At 36.6% G+C, this 19,359-nt stretch overlaps 1 protein-coding gene across 4 annotated transcripts in view; it reads right to left on the bottom strand.

Annotated features, from left to right (window-relative positions):
* The window catches only part of NAV3 (neuron navigator 3), an 845,054-nt gene that overhangs the window by 174,558 nt on the left and 651,137 nt on the right, over window positions 1-19,359 (bottom strand). For all 4 annotated transcript variants that reach the window (XM_036866523.1, XM_036866525.1, XM_036866526.1 and 1 more), the window contains one exon: window positions 8,703-9,729. In XM_036866523.1, coding sequence (XP_036722418.1) covers window positions 8,703-9,729 — 1,027 coding nt within the window. The remainder of the gene's footprint in view (window positions 1-8,702; window positions 9,730-19,359) is intronic.

The raw sequence follows: 19,359 nt of genomic DNA, 5'->3' as shown, positions 1-19,359 counted from the left end.
AGATCTGGTTCCTAAATATTACTCTTCACAAAAGAAATCAGGGCACCTTAGATAAAAGCTAAAGCCAAGGCAGTGAGAGAACAAGATGAGTCTAGATTACCTTGAGCCAAAAAGAAACAAAGTTCTCAAAGAATAATGGGGCAGAAGCCAGCTTGAAGGGGATCCCAGTAGCCAAAACTGGGAAATTCTAAACATCAAAATAAATAGTCATATTGATGGATTATAATCCATTGAAGACAATAGGAATCCATTAGTCCACAAAATTCAAAGAGAGGGAGAGGGAAAGAGTACAGGAGAAGGAAAAGGAGGAGGGGGAAGGAGAGGGAGGAAGAGGAGGAGGAGGAGAAAAATAAGAAAGGGACATAATTTTCTTAAAGTTGAATGGCAAGGCATAAATGCAGAAGGAATAATGGAATTAGAAATCACATGACATCCATTGGAGTAAACTATTAATTTAGGCAAGAAAGCTCAGTGGATGCTAAAACCTATGGGTGAAAGCAGATCAACTGTGGCAAACATCATCCCAATCAAGCAATCAAATTCAACACCACCAAAATGGGGAATATCAATAATGTTGATACCCGATAGGAAGGCAATGGAAAAAACACAGTATCATTTCTGTGACATTATATATCTATAAATATATATACATTTATATATTTATATATATATATATATATATATATATATATATATATATATATATATATCTGCAATCACGAGAAAATATCAGACAAACCCACATTAAGAAACAGTCTATAAAATGCTTGCCTTCAACATATCAATGTCACGGAAGTCAAGGAAAGATTAAAGCACTGTTCCAGATTGAGGGATGTTAGGAAGACTTGACGACTGGGTACAACATTCATCCTGAATCGCTAAAAGTGCTATCTCTGGGACAATTTGTGAAACTTGAAGAAAAAGGTCTCTGGGTGCTCTGAGTTAAATGTATATGGGAGTTCTTTGTACGATTCTTGCAAATTTTCTGTAACGTTAACAGCTTTTCCAAGAGAAGATAAAATACAGAAAAAAGAAACAGTTGTGGTTTGGTTGGGCAATCTGGCGCTGAACCTCGTAAGCTAAATACAGAAAGGGCAGTTTATCAAGCTTCTCTGTGGGGAGAATTGCCAACTCATAGCAGTCTTCTACACAACAGACCCCCTTCCAGCATTGGCTCTGCATTCCAGCTTAAAAATACTGCTGTGTGAGGGAGGTTAAACTGCTACCCAATGCACAGATATATATCAAACCCAGCCAAAGACAAGTTTGCAAGACAAGCATTCAGTAAGCTTTAGTTTGTGCTGATAACCAAGTATGCCCAGTTCACATAAAACCACAATTGCAGTATAATCTGTAATAATAGCTGCAGGGCTTACAAAAGCTTTATCTGCAAGATGGTTATATGCTCCACGTTTCAAACTTCATAGACTCGCATCTCCTCCTACTCAATCTACTGGCTCAACAAATAAGCCAAACTTAAAGCCATGTGAGTAAGCATTTTCAAAACTAATGTTTTGTATTCTTTGCCTTTCAGAATATAATATATTCAAGGGCCAATTTTCCATGTCACTTTCTAGGTAAATCTGAAATCTCACAAAGACTGTTACAACAAAAATCTTTCCTGAGAACCCTTGATGCTGTTATATAAGACAAATCATATTATACCAATTATATATATACATATACATATACATATGAGTAACAAAAGGAAACCTCTAAATTCAGACTTTCTTGACCTAATTTTACAAATCAAGTGTGTACAGAGGGTTTCCGCTTATGTTTAATTAATGGGTTTAAGAAGCACAATGATTTTCTTCTCTGTTTAACAATGTTTTGCCTTATCTAAAGGTTGGGCTCCTTTTTCTTCTTCTGTGAACTGTCCTCACCCTGATTCTCTCCCTTTGCCTTTAGATGTTTGCGTTATGTCCAATGCACTGATTTCTTGATGTTTACTACATACAAATGGTCAGAAAATAACAAAGAGCATGTAGACCTCAAACTAGCAAGTTATGAATCTGGTTAATAGCTATTTTGAAATTTATTGGGGGCTGTTAAAAATACTGAGGTTTAGAGAAAATGTGCACGTCTTTCTTTCCTCCTTGACTAAGGAATCACTTCACAACTTTACTTCACATATCTCTGCAAGCACAAGAAATATAGCTGTGAAGTAATGAAAGTAAAAACAATGGAAGAGGGAATTCCCTGGTGGTCCAGTGGTTAAGACTCTGTGCTTTCACTGCCGAGGGCCTGGGTTCAATCCCTGGTCAGGGAACTAAGATCCCACAAGCCACGACGTGGCCAAAAAAATAACAATAATAAATAAAAAAAAAAAAAAAAAAAAAAAAAAAAACAATGGAAGAAAAAAAATGGCACATCAAAAGAGGGGAGGCAATCTTGAAGGTCCAGAGGAGCTGAGGTAACAATTTTTGAGCTCCAGGCAAGGAAAGCAAGTTTGAAGAATACAGCATAAAGGGCAGACACCAAGAAAGAAGAGGAACAAGGAAAAGTAGGTTTTTTCTTCTTAACTATGCTCTTCCTCTCCTTGCTATAATTGGTACCTCTAATTCAAGTCTTAACAAATCTAACTCTGAAAGTCTGTAAATTTCTCCTTCATCCAGCCATTGAACCCGGTGTATCCTACCCTGACCTCTCCCACTAACAATTCATTTACACAATAAAGACATAGTAATTTTCCAGATTATGCTGCACACACACACAAAGTCCAAGTTCTTGACATTCAAGAATTTCTACTAACACACCACTGTAAAGCAATTATACTCCAATAAAGATGTTAAAAAAAAAAAAAGAATTTCTACTACAATCAGGCTCCAATCAATCTTCATTTTCCAGGAAAGCTGATCTCCTTGCCAACCACCTCATACATCTTGTGTTTACCCTATTTATTTGGTTCCTTTAGTCTTACATTTCCTTTCCTGTCCCCCTCATCTCCGAATGCCCAAATCCCACTTCTCTTTCAGAATTCAGCTTAAGTGTCACTTTCTCTGATTCCAACAACTAGTGGTAATTTTCCATTTTTTGAAGTCTCAGTGTACCAAATCTGGTTCACTGCTGGGGGGGGGGGTTACATTTCCTGCTTCATTCTGTACTTATGTTTCAGTCAGTCTCTTGCCTACTACATTGTGGACCATGGAAGGGAAATAACATATGGGATGTGTGATGTTTCACTCTAACCGTGATGCCTGACACAGTAAATGTATTTAGTAGGTAGTCGAAAGAGGAAAAGAATAAGTGAATGAAGGTCCTGAAGAGAAGACATGGTTTCATTCTATAAACATTTTAAAGCTGTTTACATTTCAACTAAACCCTACCATTTATAGGAATAAAAGACTTCTGAATTTTTCTTATTCCATTGTACATTTTTGGTAGTGTTTCTATTCTTCTATAGCAGATGAGTCTAACCCATGATGATGGTGTTTCATTCAACAATTTTTATTTGGTTCCTATTGTAGGTAGGCTCTGTCCTGGGCAATTACACTACTAAATAAAAAAAGACAAGATGCTTGTTTTTCATTGAATTTATGTTATAGTCGGAGGTGGCTGAAATCACACTTGTTAATAAGTAAACAAAAAGCCAGTGGATGGTGATAAAATCTATGAAAAAAATACAAGAGGACAATGGCGTATAATTCTGGCAAGAGGCATTGTGAGTGTTCCTTCAGACTAGATGTTTGGAAACAGCTTGTGTGAAGAAGTAGCATGTAAGCAGAGTTCTGATGAGAAGGAGGCTGCTTTGATCCAGAAGAGAGTCCTTAAACGCAGAGAGAACATCTATGACAAAGTCCCCAAAGCAGGACAGGTTAGTTTGTTAAGAAACAGAATGAAGGCAGGGAGGCAGTGAGCGTAGTTTAAGGGCTAGATAGAGGGCAGGATTATGTAGGAACTTGTAGGACTTGGTAAGATGCTTAGGTTTTACTTTTCAAGTGTAATGTAAATCCATTAGATGGTCTCATGAATTTAAATGACACGCAACTTATACTTTTAGAAGATTAGAGTCCCTGCTGTGTGAAGGCTGCTACTGGAAAGGACCAAAAGGGAATGCTGGAAGACTCATTGGAAACTAGGTGAAAATTGGTGGTGCCATGATCAGGGGAAGGCAGGGTGGAAATGGAAAGAAATGCCCAACTGAGGGTATGTTTTGGAGCAAGAGCCAATAGGACTAGCTGAAAACAAGATGTGTTGGGAGGGAGTGAGCGAGAGAGAAGAGCAAAGTATGGATTCATTCCAAATTTTCTTCCTAGGCTCCCATTCAAGTAATCATGAATTCTAACCTCTAGTCTTTAGCAGTTTTGGTTACTAGCATTTTGCATAGCACTTCGTAATTTGCCTGTTATTTTTTCCAACATGCTTGGATTGTAAAATTGTAGAATGTCATATTTGGATGATGCCATAACATTCCTCCTTCCACCTGACAAATTCTAACTCATCCTTTAAGTCTCATCTCTTCTCTTACCTCTTCTGTAATGCATACACTGACTCCACCCTCATGCAAGATTCAGGAAAACTCTTCTACCTTATTTGTTGCATACACTTCCATGACAGCAATGATGTTTTAAGTTCTTGATTACATTCTTTTTATTATCACCAATAAAACTGAGCTCCCAGAGAGCAGATAATTTTTTTTTTTTACTCTTTGTAACTCTTATTACATAGTATTTGCAGAATGAGTGATGAGTACATAAAAGAAAAAAATATTTGGTGAATTCCCTTAACTTAAACTATGGCAACTGGTCACTGTATCGCTTCTTAAAAATCTCCGGTAGCCACCTGCAGCACTTAAAAAAGGCAGGCTATTCCATTCACACAGGTCTACTTATTGGGAACTTCTTATATTGAGCTAAAATCTTCTTAAAGTTTTCACCTTTGATTTTAGTTATATCCACTCATTAAATGGATAAAGATATGCCCAATTCAAAACTACTTTTATCACATAGTAGTGATAAATGAGTTACAAAAACTTAATATAAAATATCCTTGCACTGTGCAGGAAGTAGGACTAAAATGAAATTCATTAACTTCCAGAACTCCACATTATATTTATAGGCCTCTGAACATTCAATTTGCAAGAAAGAGTATTATGAAGCATATATTAAGGCCCGAGAAGGAATAATTAATAACCAGCATGACCTAGAAGTGGGCTGAGAACCGGGGAAAAATATCACCATCACCCATGGATCTTCCCATTATATAGAGGTTATTTAATTTTCTTTAAATATCAAACATATGTATGTTTATACATATATATACATATATATGTATTTTAAAGTTATTCTACTTAAAAGCAATTAAGTATTTCCCAATATAAATGAATTCTGATTGCGATATCTGCAAATCTGCTATTGACATTTTCCCAGCCAGAATTTTCCTAGTAACAATACCTCTTATTTCTACACATACAGCAAGAACTGCTAAGCAAAGGAAGGCACACTACAGACTCAGGCATATATGGATTCAAAGGCAAACCCCTGCCAGGCCTGTGACTTTAAGAGATTATCGTTATTCTGCCTTGAAATCGCTGCTTCTTCATCTCTGTAAAATGGGGTAACATTCCCTTGTCATGGGTTTGTGACACAGTTTAAATGAAAAAAATGAACATAAATTTTGTAATACAGACTTGTACTAAGTAAGCATTCAACAAATACCATTATAAAATAGTAAATTATTACTATTATTGTATCAAATGATTAGCAACTCCAGAAAAGTCTGTCAGGGATTTTGCAAGAGAAATTCTTAAATGGTGTTGGAGTAGTCAGAGTTGAAAGGACATCAGGGGTCACATAGCCAGATGACATGACTCTATGATATCTCTTTCACTGACAGTTAAGAAACCTGAATATTGACTACTCAACCTTAAGAGGATTTATATTATCATTTACAAAATTATTCTGAATTTATAAAAGACTTCAAGCAACCATTTCCTCATATGTAGACTATGATGTGACATTTCTTGTTAGATGGTTTTATTTATTTTCAACTACTTTATATTATTGATAATAAAACAAATAATTACTGACATTTATAGTAATTTATTCTGAATCTGGCTCTGTGCTGAAGACTTTACACAAGATTGCCTTATTTAATCTTTAAAACAACCAAATGAGGTAGATATTCTTCTACCACACTTTACAGAATTAGAAACTGAAGTCTGGGGAAGGTCATTTACTGTGTGGCAGGTACTGTTCTGAACCCTGTATAAATATCAACTCATTTAATCTTCAAAACAGCCTTATGAGGAAGCTTCTATTATTATCATGTCCATTTTACAGATTATAAAAATTGAGTCTCAAGAGTCTTTAAATGCATTACACAAAGTCACATGACTAATAAATGGTGTCATCAAGATTCCAACCCAGGCAACCTGGCTCTTGGGGCCATTGTCTCAATAATACAAGGTGCAGTTTCTGAACCATGGTAGAGCAAACGGACTCTACAGCCTGTAATCCTAGCTACTTGGCTATATTACCTCACTTTTACAATCTCCGTTTTAAAGAGGGCAAAAAGAAACTCAAAGAGGCTGGAGAATTTGGCAGTCACACGGTAGATTCACACTTTAACCTCTAAACTGTGCTGCTTCCTCTTTCAGATAGCAAAGGTTACATTGTCAAATGAAAATCACTAAATCCGTACCCACTGGATATGTTATTGCAAACAACCAAAGAAGTTTGCTGCTACTTATAGAAAGAAGCTTGCTAAACTGGTGGATATGTTCTTTCTGCTTAGATTTAGACTTTCCTGTGAAATTCACCCGTGGTGATTTGAAATGACTGATGTTCCTACAGAATACATTTGAGAGTGACAAGTGTGCTGAGTATGACATGTTTTAAACTTTATAATTTTTTCTTATATTTTTGAAACGTGGATTATGATTTTGACATCTGAAATTCTCCTTTGTCAGATAGGGTCTCTGGAGCTAGAAGGATCTGCAGACTCCCATTGTAATACAGGTGGGACAGGCGCGACCTAGAGCAGTCCCCCTCAGCCATTGGTCGGCGTCACACTGGGCCCCTCCCCCAAGCGAGCGACCGTTAGTGAGCAACTGTCAATGAGCAACTGACTGTTAGTGGTCCCCCTCAGCCATTGGCTGGCACCGCAGTGGGCCCCTCCCCCAAGCGAGCGACCGTTAGTGAGCAACTGTCAATGAGCAACTGACTGTTAGTGGTCCCACTCAGCCATTGGCTGGCACTGTAGTGGGCCCCTCCCCCTCCTCCGTAGAAAAAGAGCCCAGAGAACGCGGACTGAGGGAAAATGTTTTTTTGCGACTAGGGTGCCATCTTCTCGGTCTGCTGGCTTTCTGATTAAAGTCGTTATTCCTTGCCCCAACAACTCAGCTCCCGATTTACTGGCCTGTCACGTGGCAAGCAGAGCAAGCTTGGGCTCAGTTAACACCATGTGATGCAGATACAAAGGTTTTAAATGAATTTTTGCTATTAAAGTCAGAATAGCAGCCTTAAATGAGGTAGCCTAAGACCTGAAATTCAATAATTATGCATTTGTTTGGATGAGTACATAAAGCCCCAGAAAAAAATCACTTAAAGCACTTAGGTTTTTCACCGAGGGAAAACAAATCATTATAATTATTTTCTTTACTTAAAAACTCATATATTTAATAAATTTAATAAAATTTGAAACTATATAATCTTGACCTTTTCCTATTTGCAGCAGATCCTACATCCTGTTTTTCCTGTTGATGAACCTGCCAAAGTCGCGGGCATTATTCCTCCCTAGCCACCTCTTCACTGAAAGGACAGTGGATAAAAACGGAGACACAGCAGCACTGACATAGTCCTAATCGAGTAAAACTTACCACAAGACAATAGGCAAAATGTGTTCCTTTTACAACTGTCTAGTAGGATATATATTTTAAAATATAGCATGTGCTATGTATTTTAATAAATGAAAAATAATATACATATATAACAAAAATTTTAATAAAGTTAAATATAATAATTATATAGATTATTATTTTTGCCTGGAAACAACAGGCCTAGCTGTGGAAATTAATATAAATTTTAGGTTGGGAAAGCAACGCCTTATAAACAACATTTAACAAACATGTACAACGTGCCAGAATATATAATAAGCATCTTATATGCACTATGCCTGTTATTCTTCCCAACTCTACAAGGTAGATACTATTATTTCTATTTGACAGCTGAAAATGAGACTGAGAGATGTTAAATTCTTTGTCCAAAGGCATATAGCTGGTAAGTGGCAGAGCTGTGCATTAAGTCTATATCTGCCCGATCCCAGAGCGTGCCCCCTTAACCATCATGGTTTACTTCTTCTCATGCGTGAAAACAAAAATATCTCTCAACTCTATAAAAATGAGAATTATTTTAAAAGACTAATAATAGAAATAATAGTAGTAAAAGTAACAGACACAGGGAAAAGCCATGACATCTAGGTTCTATTTTCCCTTTGACGACAAGTAGGTTAACTTTCAAAGGCCTCGGTTCTTGAGTGGGGAGGGGAGGGGGGAGGGGAAGGAGATGAGAACTAACAGATTGGAGGATATGGGAGGCTTTCTTTTAAAAATTTGAATTCTAGGCCTCTCTCTCCAGCATGAAACACCGTTCCCAAAATGACTATGTGAAATAGGACTCCGCAACCTTCCTTATTATGTATACTCTGAGAATGCAGACCTGTCAGTGTTTACAGCTGTGGACCCGCGGAGCCCGCCTTACCTATAAATGAACGGAGCCACGGTGGCAGTATTTGGGTGGTTGTGTTGCTGCTGCTGAGGGAGCTGGACGGCTCCATTTCCCACGCTCTGCGCACTGCCTTGCGCCGCTGACCCAGCACAGGAACCCGCCGGAGAAGCGTGGCTAGCTTCCCTTCCTTCCAAAGGAGCAGGGCAGTTGGATGTGCTTGCTTTCTCAGTCGTTACGGGCTTAGGGAAGGACTGGGAAGGGCTTCCCTTGGTAGTCCTGAATTTTTCAGACTCTTTGTTTGCTGAGCCTCCCGGTGAAACAGTTTGCTTTGCTGTTGGCACCTTTGAGCCCGGTTTTGGAATCCCACTGGAAGAGGGGATTAAGCTTTCCTTCTTGGCTGCTGTCGTCTTGCTGCCCTTTGGGATTAAGCTTGCAATTTTAGAGGTCTTTTTTGGAGCCGTCTCCGCCACCTGATCTTTCTCGTCCTTGACTGGTTTTTCAGTGCAAACTTTATTTTTGTCCCTGTTCTTTTCCTCTTTTTCCTTTGGCTGTAGCAAAGACTTTTTATTGCTGAGATTTTTGCTTCCAGCTTTTGGAGGGGCTAATTTCGGTGACACTTTGGGGCTGCTATTGGTTGAGCCGCCACTATTCAGACCACTGTTAAAGCCTTCCATTTCACCAGATTCAGATAAGGCATCGTCCTCTTTCCCACCTTCACTGGGTCCAGAACTGGGAGGCTGCAGGGGGCGTAAAGCAGTCCGGGTGTTGACCAGCTTGAATTTCTCAAGCATGGATTTCTGTCCCGAGGGAGCTGCTTTGCCCCCGTCTGAGGCAGGGGGCTTCAGTCTGTCTGCAGATGGTGTGGGAGACGTGGCTGGGCTCGACTGCTTCACGGTCAGCATGGTGGAGGTGGCGCTGTGCTTGGCATTCATGGACTTGCTGCGCCACGGCTTGCTGGTGCTCGGAGAAGGGATGGCAGAGGCCGGGGGCTGCCCAGCGGTGCCGGGGGGCTGCGTGCTACCACTCACACCTGAAGATGGTTGAGGTCCTTTGGAGGAATCTGGACGTGGTTAAGAAGAAACATTGTTAAAAAGGCTGATTAGTTTTTGATCACTTATGTCACACCACTGAGTATTTCTAACTATAGGCACAAGGAAGTTTCTTTCCTCTGAACTGGAAACGGACATGCTATGTGGCATCAATCACTTCTGTAATGTGGTGGTTTTTGTACCATATATCAAACATTCAGTGTCTGAGGGACAGTGATTTTTGGGGGAAAAAAAACACAACACTTTTTTTCCCTTCTAAAATTATTCTTAGCCAAATGAATTTTGCTGGTCACAGAGGTCTAAAGATGAATAAAACACTCTCCCTCCCCTAAGCAAGTCTCTGTATTCTTCCAGCCACTACTGTAGCTCATAGCAGTGAATGGATACTCCACCTTGCCCTATAAAAATAATGAATACTGAGAAATTGCTTTAACCTACAGGGAGCCTAGCTTATTCTTATCTGATTAAATATGCTTTTGAATCATAATTTAGCTTTTTGTTAATATTGTTTTTATTTGTACAAAATAAATATTGAAAGGGATGTTTATATGGGTCAGATAATCTACTAAGAAATATATAAAATATGTAATACAAATATGTAATACTACAAAATGTGTAATATATAATATGTAATACATAATATGTATAATCCTTATAACAACCCTACAAGGTATGTATTGATATTTTACAAATAATTCTTACAAATAATAATTTTATAAATAATTTTTAAAAATTCTACATAACTTGTCCGAAGTCACCCAGCCTGGACCTGAACTGATTTCAAAGCCTGTGCTCTTAACTAGCACACCTGCAGGCTCCTGTAGTGATTTGAACAAACTTCAAATTCTAATTAAAAAAATCAAGCTACTTTTTGGGGGCTGTAAGAAAATAAGGCCAATTGTCATATAAGTACTTATAATGCACTAGTGTTTACTTACTTTCCACTTAGAAATCTCATTATGATATGAATTTCTATATGACTGTTATAGCACTGATTAATGCTTGATTACAAGTCTTATTTTTAAGCATGAAAAACTAAACCAAAAAGAGATTTTATAACAATGTATAGAATAAAAAAAAATTGAGCTTGGAGTTAAGAGATCTCAGTATAAATGTTAACACTGGAGAACTATATAATTCTGGTCATGTCATTTACCTTAAATTTCATCTACAATAAATACCTCCCTCTTCCATCCTCTTTTTCTTTTTTTTCTGAGAAATGGAGTGACAAATGATTAAATTAGATATTTATGTAAAAGAGGCAACGTTGATACTGTTAACATACTAGATATTGTCAAATAAATGCTAAGCTGTTTTTGATGAAATGTCCAAAAGAAATATTTTATTAATAAATCCTTTCATAATATTCAGGAATTGGAGACCATTAAATTCCATTAAATATTCATAGATCTAAAACTACAATGCTTTCACTTTTAAATGTTTTTTCCAACAGTATCAAAATGCATGATAAACAGTAGGTAATTAAGCCAATTGGTATAGAATACTTGTCTTACCCATTTTTCAGAAGAAGAAATTTACATTAAAAAGTTAATAAAGAAAGTTAGAGATAGGAAAAGAGGTTAAATTCTTCATTAAATATTTGTGTGAGTTAGGTTTTTAAAAAAAAAAAAAAGTGTGCCTAAAATAATACAATAATTTGTGAAGTTTATATTAACAATGCCAATAGTATAGACAAACGTAGATAACTTCGCTGTGATTGCCTGTTTCCTCTACTGCACTGTTGATGCAGTCCATGAAAGCAAAGACCACACCTGTAATGCATAGTTCTACATTACACGCATAGCACCTTCTGTGTGACAGGCACTAAACTAAGTTTTTGAAATACATTAACTCAGTCCTTCCAACAACTGCATAAAATTTTCATTATTACCCTCATTTTGCACATGAAGAAACTGAAGCACAAAGAGGTAAAAGAACTTGGCCAAAGTTACACAATTTGTAAGTGACAAGTCTGAGAACAGAACTTAGCTTGGGATTCTAAGTTAATTCTGTCAAACACTATGTTATACTATTTTTCAAATGTACAAGAAGTTCAATGGCTTATCAGTTATAACATTATTCCTTGACTCTAGAAACACAAAAAATAGTGAATGTCAAATTCATGCCTTTAATAGGATTGTCAAGTAAACTTTATTTCTCGATTACCTAGATTCAACTGGAAACTAAGAACATCTCCAAACAAGATGCATTTTCTCAAGTTCAGTGAATTGTGTACATGCCTGTGCATTTCACACAGTGACCTTACTGTTTTGCAGATTTCTGTCCAACATATATGCCTCTATTTTTCTACTATTTCCAGAAATATTAATCAATGCTATTCAGTTCCTACAATCTCTAGGACTTGAATCTAGGCATAACATCTGTTAATATTCACTGAGTGGCTATTCTGTGCAAGACTCCCCAAGACACCTTACAATCAAGTCAGAGGAGAGAAATCAGACTCACAAAAGATGAATGGCATATATTAAACGTTAAACGCGTAGGAGGTGGGAAAGAAAATGCTAGAGATGAGAAGTGCACAAAGGGCTGTACAACATTAAATAAGATCAAGACAAATGAGCTAAGGGAGACATGCAGGCATTCAAGGCAGGAGTAATATAGAATTTTTATATGAAACTATGTGAAAATTTATTCTATTTATTTACATTTTAAAAATATGTACATACGTATATTGGGACACAGAGTTAGAGAGAAATAAAGTACCCCCAAAATGAAATCGTAGTCTGTTGTAATATTGCTAAGAGGAACATAATGGCCTCATATTGAATTTATCTTCACTTTCTTACATTGATCTCAAAAGTTATTTGTGATATTTCTTATTCTATAATGAAAATAATATTAATAATTATTACAAATATAATAATGCCGACTGGCATTTTACTGAAGATTCTTTAACTATATTATCTCATATTAGTGTTCACAACAACCTGATGAGATGGGAAGGGCTCCTATTGTTTTTTTTTTGACAATTTCATAATCACTTTGCCTATCTTTTTTTGGAAGGGCTCCTATTTCTAATTCACACTTGTGGAAACCCAAGCTTTGAGGGTCTAAACAACTCATTCAGTGGTGCACAGCTAGTGAGGAATGTGTGGTGTGGCTAGGATTTGATCCCACATGTGTGATTCTAGAGCCCAAGCTCTATAATTATCGTAGAATGTCTGATATTTTAAGTGTTTAACATAACGGTCTCAGACTATGTGTGCTTAAGTCACTGGGGATCCTACTGAATGTACATCACATTGTGCTTCAGCAGATCTGCAGGAGGCCCCGAGATTCTGCATTTCTAACAACCTTCCACATGATACCAACGCTGCTGGTCACAGACCATGTTCGGCTTTAAAGAGTTATTTCTTATGACAGTGTCCAAATTGGCTAAATTCATTAAATGTTCCATAGCTCTGCAGCATTAATATTCTTTGCTCTGTGGACTTCTGGAACCTTGGTCAGTTCTGCATTCCCCCCAGATGCTTGGCAATCTGTGGTGAGAGACCACTAAAAACAAAAGAGGTTTTCCTAATGTCCTTTATTTCATCATTTTCGCCACATACTTAGCGTATATCTTCTGTGTTTCTGTAACTAGGTTAAGAAGCCAGGGGACTCCTACCCCTGTATGCCTGGGAGCTTTGGTGAGGATGAGAGAAGAGGGCAGAAAAGGACCAGTCAGGATGCTCTGTAAGCGTGCCGACATTAGCTAGATAGACTGCTATCGCAGTTCAAGTACAGAGGAAATTCAACATCATCACACCCAAAAATGAGACAGGAGGGACTCCAAATTATGACATCGACATCCAGCCTACAGTAACGGTCACAGCAAAAGCTATAAAATCGTTCTCAGATGAGTACACACATAGAAGACACTTCTCGGAACTCAACTCTCAATCTGTGCCCAGCTCCTCTCTATAATCAGCAATGAGGTGCTTCAGGTTTCATGAAGAGTGAAAATCATAAGTCACTGTGCATCAGGAGAGCATTAGAATAATGAGTGTCTCTCTGGACACCTCACAAGAAAGGGTGCAGAACAACAGCTGCTGAAATGGCAGCCTCTGCATCTCTGACAGATCGGGGGTCGGCACAAATTCTAGTCTGTGTGCGATTTACATATTCAATAGTAAGTAGCCTGGTCTCACTGACACATTGCTGACTGTTGTTAACTCAGCTTCTGACTATAAATGAACTGTTAGCTGGGTATGGCGGAAAAGCACAGGTATCCAATGCACATATTTAAGGGCATTCCTGCAACAGACTTGTATCTTGCGTTTGCAGGGCCTCTCTGCCTATAGCTGTTCCTTGTCTCTGGCGTCCAGAGAGAAAGTTTCTTCCACTCCCTCTCCTTTTCCTCCCCTTCTTCTTCCACCTCGCATCCACCACCACCAATTCCATTACAACCAAATAATATTATTTATCAACTGCTTACTTGTCCCAAGTACTTTGATACATGGTATCACATTTGGAGCTTCTACCCATATGCCTCTTATTTAAACTCATAATAATCTACAATATACTTATTGTTTCTCTTGTTATAAATGAGAAAACTGAAGCTTAGAGAAAGTAACTTGCTCCAAATCATGCATAGAGTAAAATTTAGAAAAGACAAAGCCAAAACTGGAACCCAGGTTTATGTGACTACAAAATTTGGAGGCTTTTGACTCTCCCTTCTTTCCATATGTTTGTTTGCCCACCCAAAAATTCTGCCGGTTCGGTTCTCCAGAAAGTCACATGTTTGTCACAACAGTGAAGGCAACTGGGTAACTCCCCGAAATATGGTTTCCTTCTTCCTCAATGAGCAGAATATAAATGGGGAGAACATGATACAAGATACTCACTATTCAGTTAGCTATATACTATCTCCTGGGGCATCCTACTGGCACTATCCTTTTGAGTTGATGTAAGAATAGATTTTAATTCCTGCTCAGAAAACATCTAAATTCAGAGAGTTAATTTTTAGTTATTTCATATTGAAAAAAAAAAAAAACAACTTTGATGACCTGGGAAAAATGCCAATCTAGTTCTAAAATTAATACACAGAGGTAAATGTGGCAGTCACAACAGGCATATGGGAAGTTTAGATAAAGACGATTCTCCATGGAAATTTGGCAGGTTAGCTTCAGAGCTTAGTGCTATGTTGCCAATGGTGCTACTAGCCTGAGAAAGGACCAGGGAACATCCTCAGTTGTTTACTTCTTCTTCCTCACTGACTAGTATGCTGTTTGGATGGAAGCAAACCAGCTTTCAATTCACAAAGTAACAACACAGAAAGTAGCAACAACAATAAAAATGACAACGGCACCACTCTTTTTAAAGTATTCACTGTACAGCAGGCATTGTGCTCAGTGATGTGTATGGTCCCTGCTAATTACAGAACAACTTCAGCATCACAGATCATTATGGAAGGAAGGAAGTGACTGATCAATGTGGTGATGGCAATTAGTTTGGTAAATAATTAACTTAGACTCTCATTTTACAATAATATACCAAAATACACTGAACATTTTGAAAGTTAAAAAAAGTAGCATTCAAATTTATATATGTTTTGTTACCAACTGGCCCCTTGTTTACCTCACCACACTGTCTCCCATAAATGACGGCTTGCGAAATGCCTCAATCATCAATTTTATGATGAACAGAAACATGGAATGCTATTACAGGGATTGTAGGGGCACTGTCCATTCTGCACATGTATATATTGTACCGCTTGTAATGTGAGAGTTCCACTTTGTGGACTATTGAAAAATTTAGGGAAGCTTTAATTCACCAGCCAGATTTTTTAAAAGTATGTAATTTATGCACAGGCATATAAAATACGTGTACACCTCAATATGTAAGCATGTATACATAAGTAAACAACATATATGCACAAGTCTATTTAGTCATATCACTTGATCTATGTACTTAATTATGTTACCTCATAAAAATCCTCAAGATTAACTTGAAATTATGTCATTATAGGTTTATATAATTATTAAGGAAATAAAGCAAAAAGTCATGGTGGAACACATAATGAAATCACCAGTAAAGAGATATAATGAGTAAAACATATTTGCATTGCATTGAAAAGGAAATAAAACAGTTCAGTTCTTTGGTCTTAAGAGTAATTTCAGAGTAATTAAAAAAGTACCTAAGAACTAGATAACTATGTTTTAGCTGTCAAAACTCCATGACTAATGTAACATTCACATTAAACCTATAGTTTTAAAAAGTTCAATTTCAATTTTGCTCAATTCTCCATATCAATCACACTAAATCTATGTTGAGTGTAAATGAAAGAAAACACTTTCACACCAGAAGATACTTCATTAGAACCTAGGAGAACAGAAAGGAAATCTCCTCTTCCATAGATGTACAGGTACCATGTAAGAATCACATGGGAGAAACAATAAAGAGATGGGAGCATGCCCTCTGGTACTGTGGCATGTTTCTTAGCAACATAGAAAAACATCTCTCTACTAAGGAACTCTGTCAAGTAATAAGTATTTACAGATGATAATTCAGAAAGTGAATTCCAAATAGAGCTAGGGACATTTACATTCCTAATAATACTAAACTGTTAAGCCTTTTTCATATTTATCACATCGATTTTATAAAACAAGAATTATTTCTTAAGATAATTTGCTTCAGGCATATAAAATGTGTGCCCAAATGAACCAGGGCATTTTTTTTTTTTCACAAGATCCCTGATTTCCACTGAAAAGATATTTGATTTTTCTTTAAAGCATACATCTGTCTAGAGTAATCTCATAGGGTGCATGGGCAAATTGATAAATGCTAGTGTCAGAACATATTATTCATTGTCAGTCTCTGCATGTCAGGTCACCAAGGGAAGAAACTTGGACTTCCCAAAGAAATGCTTTTCTACAAACAATATACTACCTTCATTCCACCATTTGTTCTGAGAAATTTGTTCCTACATTCCATTTCAACAGAATGGTGGGGTGGCATTGCTTTCTATTTTAACATTTCTATTTCAGCCTTCTCTGCAAGTGATAATCTATGGCCATGTTCACCAATATTTTAATCCATTTGGTGAAATGAGCACACTATTTTTTGGATTGTATTATTATTAAAATGGCATTAGATGTATCTTTTGAGGTGCAGTTTGTGATTCTCTACTGATTTCCCTTTATTAGATAAGTCACACAATTCGTAAATAAGCTATTTTTACCATCCCATACATGTGAGAAGCTACTGTGCTTTCAACAGTATGTTTTTTAATAAGGAAGTGAAATTGTTTTAATTGTGAATAAACCTATACTATCTATTACAAATTCTAGAGATTCCCCAATTGATTCATATAACTCATCGTTTAAGACTTCTTAAAGAAAGTAGAAAGTACATATTCACTTAGAAGCATTCAGGGAGCACATTACAGATAGTGTGATTATTTCTTTTGAGTAAAAATATCTTAATTTATTAAATTTAACTGTTATACTTTCTAATAACTAAAAAGGAATGGCAATTAGAATACTCAAGTTAGTAATTTCTGAATTCTGTCATTATAATATTGTAACCTTTGAAAATTCTTCTTTAATTTTCACCTTATTTGGCCATGCCTAGGATATGTATGAACTATATTGTCACAGAGATCAACCTGTCATCAGATGGAATCTTATATTTTTATATGCTATGCTAACATGAAAAATCTCCATGTCAAAGGTTAAATAAAACATTCTTATCCAAAAAGATGTACCATTCGAATAGTCTAAAGAATAAATTATAAACTGTTTCATATGTGATGTTTATATTTGTTTTGTTTGCTCTATAATTTAAGCTAATATTTTGGAAATATAAAATAGCATGACACAATGATTAATTTAGAGATGATATTGCATATACTGATATGAAGTTGTAACTCCACATTAATAGAAAATGCCATATAGCATGTAAAACAAATTCCAGAAGGCTGTATTATATAATACAATTTATGCTTTAATTATTATTGACAGTTTACAGACATTTAGTGCCAACATTTGATATATAATATTATAAATATTTGTGAATGTGAGATCATACACTTCAAATGTTTTGGAATTTTACTTTGTTGGAATTAAAAGTAATGGCTAATTCACCATGAAAACTCTTGCTCTTGATACTGACCTAAGGAAATCTGCTTATGGTCAAAAACCTTGTAATGTATGTTATCTGTCTCCACCTTGTGGTTATTATAAATATTGCTACTTTCTAATTTTGCACTACTTCCTAGACATACATAAGAGAGGCTGAATGGCTATGGAAAGATATGAATACTTGGCTACCTCTGGATTTTTACTTTTAGACACCAGAAATACAAAAAGTATTTCACATGATCAAAAAATACATTATGATATCAAAGTGTTGGGTCATCTAAAGCATTTCTAGGTTTCTTTGCCAATGTTATTAGTCGTTTTTTGCAAAACTCTTATACAACTGTAGTATCATGTAGCTAAAATCAGACACTTGAGCAGTCCACTCAGCATATCTTAATGTCTAAACATGTTTATTTTCCCTTAGAATTTCATAGCACATATAGGCCTTTGTATGATGCTTTCTAGGAAAGTCACAAAATGAGGGAGGTGTTTTTCTGATAAGAAATTCTTGTCCCCTTTCTCTCCAGGAGAAGTGTAAGTCTTCAGTAACATTTCTTAGGCCCTCAAATCAAAGGTTTTATTCTTTATTTTAAAGACAAAATCCTAACTTCCAAACACATACTATTTTCTTCTTTTTTCCATTCAACTCAAGAACTGGGGATGTTACAGGGATCAAGATACACTGCTTTGCTTACAGGGATTTACGGTCTGTCCAATTTTGTTTTAATGGGTAGGAAATTTTCACGGAAGAGTATAATTCATAGATCACCCCTGTCAATTCATGTCTGAGTAAGAGAAGTCTAATCAGATCATCCATATGAAACAATTGGAAATGATCTAATCTGAGCCAAAAAGTTTCTACCTGGTTCAATTAGTCAAACCAAATTTGCCAGCTGTTCTACTAAGTGTATTTGTCACTTTTGAATTTCAAGTCTTGTTGCATGGAGAGTTAAATACTACACAGAGAAGTTAAAGTTTTACTGATTAGAAAATACTACCTCACAATCCCACAACGTGCCCTAGTCCCTCACAGGGTCACACTGCTCCCAACAGCAGAGGTTCTTGATTTTCTCATGGTTTAGATGTAAATTACACATCCTCCCATTTGGATGCAGATTCCACAGGGATATGCATCAAGCCAGCACCTCTTTAAATACGCACTGTGCACATTAGAGAAAACTGTGTATCATACAGTAGTTAATATATAATCTGCCTTTAACACACACTTCCACTGTGTCCTTTCTTCCTGATCAATGTGTGATTGGATATTTCTATCATACACTCGTTCAAGAAAATAAAACAAACATGAATAATTTGTCTCTTATAGGAAAAACTAAGGTCATAATATTTATCTGTCCTGCTGCTTTCAAAGACTAAATACCCTTCATAATTATGTCTTAAATTTTGATGCTCCAACCTTAACTTCCTCAAACACGTATGGCACTTAATGTTAACTAAAACCAAGGATTTGAAAACATTTCATATAGGTTTATGACTTCAAGATAAGTGTTCATAAAACATGAGAAAACGAAAGCAAATGCTATTTACATGCATCCA

This window comes from Balaenoptera musculus, chromosome 10, assembly GCF_009873245.2.
Source record: "Balaenoptera musculus isolate JJ_BM4_2016_0621 chromosome 10, mBalMus1.pri.v3, whole genome shotgun sequence".
In the NCBI taxonomy this organism is placed as follows: domain Eukaryota; kingdom Metazoa; phylum Chordata; class Mammalia; order Artiodactyla; family Balaenopteridae; genus Balaenoptera; species Balaenoptera musculus.
This window is presented reverse-complemented; position numbering and strand designations above follow the sequence as displayed.